General features: G+C 34.1%; 1 protein-coding gene across 1 annotated transcript; it reads left to right on the top strand.

Moving 5' to 3' along the window:
• The first annotated feature begins 3,143 nt into the window (after nt 1–3,143).
• LOC110321157 (putative olfactory receptor 52P1) lies at nt 3,144–5,393 on the top strand. Its single transcript, XM_021197281.1, has 2 exons — nt 3,144–3,152; nt 4,452–5,393. Exons 1-2 carry the CDS (start codon nt 3,144–3,146, stop codon nt 5,391–5,393), a joined length of 951 nt encoding a protein of 316 aa, XP_021052940.1.
• The last annotated feature ends 412 nt before the right edge of the window (nt 5,394–5,805 follow it).

The following is a 5,805-nucleotide window of genomic DNA, read 5'->3' as shown; positions in this document are numbered from 1 at the left end:
ATATGGCATCTGCCTGGGATATTTTGGATTTTATAATCTCTGGTGAGAAATCCTGTATAATTCTGATAGGTATGCCTTTATATGTTACTTGGCATTTTTCCGTTATTGCATTCAATATTCTTTCTTTGTTCTGTGCATTTGGTGTTTTAATTATTATATGATCAGAAGAATTATTTTTCTGGTCCCATCTGTTTGGTGTTCTGTAGGCTTCTTGTATGGTTATGGGCATTTCTTTCTTTAGGTTAGGAAATTTTTCTTCTATAATATTGTTGAAGATGTTTGCTGGCCCTTTGAGTTCAGAATCTTCACTCTCTTCTACACCTATTATTCTCAGATTGGGTCTTTTCATTGTGTCATGGATTTTCTTGAATGATTTGAGGGCCTTTTCATAGTGTCATGGATTTTCTTGAATGTTTTGAGATAAGAACTCTTTGATTTTGGTATTTTCCTTAACTGTTATGTCTGTGTCTTGTATTGTATCTTCTGGCTCTGAGATTCTCTCTTTTATCTCTAGTATTATGTTTTTAACTATGTACATTTAGCATAAAACTATTCTCTATTATTTTTTATGACTATAGATTATTGTCTCTCCCTTCATTGGAGAAGTTTTTGGTGTTGTTTTTTATGTTCTATTTGTTTTGTTTTGTTTTGCCGTATGTGTCAATTACTATAGAGCCAGTGAATGGTCAAGAGGTACAGAATAAAGTGATTATGGACTTCTCAGCATTAGATGGGACATCTATATTATACTCCTTTACCAAGGCTCAGGTACTATCATGAAAAAGGGGATGGAAATATTGCAAGGTAGTGGAAATGAGCAGTAAAACTATTTGTTAGGCATGACAGGGTCACTCCAATATGAACTCACAGTGGTAGGGACTGACTATGTAAGACCTGCACAAAATAAAGCAACCAAGTATTCAAACATGGATTAGGTAGAGGCTCAAGCAGTACCATCTTTATCTAAGTGGGAGTCAGTTTCCTTCAGAGATGTGGTATAAGAGAGAGTATGTTCTAGAAAATTGTCTTATATCAATGCACACACAGAAAGCACTAAATGGAATCCATGATTTATAAACTAAGTATATGGGGTTGGTAAGAGAAGGCGTTGAATTATGGGAAACACTGAGAGGGAGGAAGTAGGGGCCTCAATTTAGCAGAATATCTTATATATGAAATTCTCAAACAGCATAAAATATATAATAGAACTCCAAAGCTAACTTGACTTATTCTTAGTCTTTTCACAGATTTCCGTAGAGACCATATTTGCTTCCATTTCATTTATGTGATTTGTCTCCATAGACACTATTGCTCAGAAGAGGACAAACTCTTAAACTACACAATATCTGTGAAGTATGCAGGGATAACATGGCAGTGCTGAGGGACCTTTCATTGTTGTGTATTTCAGGCTGTCCCAATCCTCTTTTTACCTTAATATTACATCTCACAGGGGGCTCATCTACCTCTGAATCTTGGGTCTCCTGAGTATTGGGCTAATACATTAATAGCCATAGCCAGAAATTTGATCATATGCTCTCACCTGCAAGAAATAACTTGGTCTCATTGAATATAAGACAATTTTAGAGATAAAGTGATAAAAAAATCAAAAGAGAAAGGAAGATCCATATAGATTCTAATTGTATTTCGCATCTAGATGAAGCAAACAAGGTTTGATTAAATTGATTCGTTAGTGAGGACAGAAATATTGTGGAATAATTTTTCCTCCAGGAAGAACATTGGCCATTTTGTTGCAAGAGTACATCTTGTTGTGCAAATCATTGTAGAAATATTTTGAACAAAAATTAAGTCCATTGAAGACATTGAAATCAATGGAGATTGACATACATTTGAGTAAATCATCACCTGTGGAAAGACAAGTGGTTTAGACACAGAGTGAGAAAATCTCTCAAATGCTTACGAGATTGAAGAAGATGCCAGAACTTCTGATCTGTAAGAAATTGTTTTCTCTTTATTGGAATTTTATACCTGATTTTTGTATTTAATTTCTTAATTTCTAATGAATGAGACTAACACCAGACACAAAGTTGAGAACAAAAAATGTTAACATTAAAATAAGTCTATTTTGGAGTAACTTCTTGAGTGTTGTTATAGTAAATAAGATAAAATAGGTAGTATTTAAAAGAAAGCATTTAAGTTCCCCAGTCTTTCATGTGAGTCATCTGCTCTAAAGGTGAGAATTCTAGGCAACAGAGTGTGCCCAGGGGTTCAGAAACAAATACCGTCACTGCTCAGGCTCTATGAGAGAATTAGTATTTTGTGAGTTTAGAAAGACGGAAATTCTGACATCAGAAGGTAGAGGTCCGAGTAGTACTGACAACTGCCTGTGTGCTGAAGACCATAGTGCAAAGTGAGTCTAGGGGAGAGATGCTATCTATGGGTCAAAGGAATCAACAGATCCCAATTTTGTAGGCAACTCCTTGCTTCCCAGACTCTACCTTGAAGCTCTTCATAGAGGGAGAACATTTTCTTGTTTTTGTAGGCTGTCTTCATGAAAATAACTTACCTAAAACAAAACAGTAAGATTTTAATTACTAGGAAGAATTTTATTCATACCCTTTAGAAAAGCTCCCTTGCTAAATTCTAAGTGATCTTACAGTTACAACTTTCTGATTAACATGATATCCTGTAAACTTCAATAAGCGTTCAGAAGGTTCTTTGAGAATCAGATGAAAATGTAAAACTTTGCTTAATGTTCCTTCTAAGAGAAGTCATTTGAAGACTTAAAATATCAGATATTGTTTAAATATATAAAATCCTTCTGTCATTGAAAGTTTAATGTATACATTTTTGCATTAACTTAGTATTCCTAAGGTTATAATCATCATTGGTGCTTGGTAATTTCAGCTCTATATCATAGCCGAATTAATAAATTCTTATGAGTATGTAAGAATATAAGCCGTGATTTCCCCTAATTCTAGAAACAATTGTAGTTTATGATTAAGAACATTATAGAAATACATTTGTATTACTCCAGAACAGCAGTTTTTAAAGACAAGTAAGATAAAGTAGTTTGTCACTTCAGATCTGACTAAAACACTTAGGAAGACTTTCCAGAGGGATAAATAAACTGTGTACTAAAGTTTCAAATTTTGTTGTGATGTTGAAACTAGATTCCAACAAAAATGATTCAGGTTGGTTGTAAATGCTAAAGGATATAATGAAAAGGGAAATACTAAAAACCTAGGTTTGGTGCTGATATAAAACCCTGAACTGCTGAGTCTTTCATCCTTCCCCTCACTAGGCAGGTTGATTACATTAGAAGAAAGGTTAATTCTATAGAGCTATGGTTCTCCAAGTTGACTGGGTGTATTTACATCACAGGCTTACAAGTAACACGTTTAAATATTTGACTGTGTATTCTTTTTAATACATCATTTTGTCATTTTCTGTGTAATTACCTGTCCATCAAACCATCTTTTAAAAAACTTAATCTTGGCAAATAGAAATGATAGGAGAGCATTGTTAGTTAATAATTATCTATGATTTCCCAAATAGGACAGTTTCAATGCCAGGATATTCATACAAGTAAGGTAATGTGTAATTGATGAGAGGTACTCTATAATTATTCCATTGAGCTGTCTCTCTGTTGCCACCTTCCAGGAAAAGCAACTTTGAAATGAGAACCTGACTTTGTTTCCTTCATATGTGCATTTTCCCTATTTCTTTAAATTATATATATAAAATTTAATATATATATTTAATATATATTATATATTATATAATTAAAAATATATATTTAAATTATATATATATATATTACATTCCAGATTTTATCTCCTCTGTCCACCCTCTGACTAGTCCAAATCCTATACCTCCTCCCCACCCCCATCCCCTGACTTTAAGCCCTTTTTCATCAACCTCTTTTGTTCAAGAGATGTTTTTCTATTTATACACTAAAGAGTCTCATGATTTTGAAATGGAAAAAATGTATTATTTTCCTTTTGTCAATATGAAATATGCTTATACTTATTTTTAAAATATTGGCAGAGAATTCATCTCTATAATTTATATTTTTTGTACTTATTGCATCCTATTGGAATGTCTATGAATTTAGTTATACTAAAGATAAAATTATAATTTTACAGTGATTGAAGATTCTTACATGTACTAAATAAGGTGAATTTTTAGTATTTTATTATCCATTTCTGTCTTTTATTTCATATCTTGAGATGAAAATCACCACCACCAATAAACATATATACTGTTTTATTACAGATCTACTACTGTATAAGGAAAATGACTAAAACTGATGAAGTACCTTAGAAAAAGTAATGAATAAATTTTTTTTTCAGAATGAAATGCTGACTTTTAAAGCCAAATTCATTTGTCTTAGTATTTTCAGAGGTTTGATAGAGTCAGCACTTCTGTGAAAGTGTTTTCCAGTCATCCTCAACCGTGGAAGAATTTTCAATGCTATTTTCTGTTTATAGAATATTACCCAACATATTACATCTTTCTTCCTGGTTGGTATACCTGGATTGGAAAATTTTCACTGCTGGATTGGCATCCTTGTCTGTCTTCTGTTTGCACTGACACTGCTGGGGAACATCATAATCCTTGCTACTGTCAAGCTGAAGCCAAGTCTCCACCAGCCTATGTATTTCTTCCTTTGCATGCTGGCAATGAATGACATGTTTCTTTCCTCTTCTGCAGCTCTGAAGATGCTTGGCATCTTCTGGTTTGATGCACACTGGATCAACTTTGATGTCTGTCTAACTCAAATGTATTTTATCCATACACTGTGCATCATGGAGTCAGCCATTCTAGTAGCCATGGCATTTGATCACTTTGTGGCCATTTGCATCCCACTGCATTATACATCAATCCTGACAACATCTATGGTTACTAAACTGGATCTTGTTTGCCTAATCAGAGGTGTGATTTTGATTTTGCCATGTCCTTTTCTGATTAAGAGGCTGCCTTACTATACAAAATATGTCATCTCTCATGCCTACTGTGAGCACATGGCTGTGGTGAAATTGGCAAGTGCCAGCACTCTCATTAACAGAGTATACGGAATCTCAGTGGCTCTTTCAGTTATAATAGTGGATGTAGGACTGATAGGAACATCCTATGTAAAAATCCTCCAGTCAGTGTTTAGGCTCTCTTCCCAGAATGCCCGCTCTAAAGCCCTGGGCACCTGTGCTGCGCATGTCTGCACTATCCTTGTCTCCTATACACCTGCATTGTTTAGCTTCCTAACTCATTGCATTGGTAAGAATGTGCCTCCAAGTGTTCACATCAGTGTTGCCAGTGTGTACCTTTTAGTACCATCTGCGGTTAATCCAGTGGTGTATGGTGTCAAGACCAAACAGATTCGTGATCGAGTGATAGCTCTTTTCTTTACACACAAGAAACTCCCTGAAAAGTAAAAATTTCTACAGTACTAATTTCAGCAGATTCTGTTCTATGAAGTCAGGGCACATTAACAGGTAACTTCTGTTTTTAAAATTTTATTCTACTTTAATATTTTTATAGGACATATCTTATGGTATAATGTGCTGGTAGATTTAGTCAATTCTATTTTATACAAAACCTTTCTTGGCCCTGGTGTTCCCCTGTCCTGGGGTATGGGAGTGGGTGAGTATGGGAGCAGGGTGCGGAGAGGGTATAGGGAACTTTCGGAATAGCATTTGAAATGTAAATAAAGAAAATATCTAATAAAATAAAAAACCTTTATAGCAGTATATAATTTATTTAACAAATTTAACATGTTTTATAGTTTTAGCTTAAATTTCTTTAGAAACTTATACTTTTCATACTAGCTTTATAGCTGACCTTCTC

The sequence above is a fragment of the Mus pahari genome, chromosome 1 (assembly GCF_900095145.1).
Source record: "Mus pahari chromosome 1, PAHARI_EIJ_v1.1, whole genome shotgun sequence".
NCBI lineage: Eukaryota > Metazoa > Chordata > Mammalia > Rodentia > Muridae > Mus > Mus pahari.
Note: the sequence above shows the minus strand (reverse complement) of the source record. Positions and strands in the feature narration are given on the sequence as shown.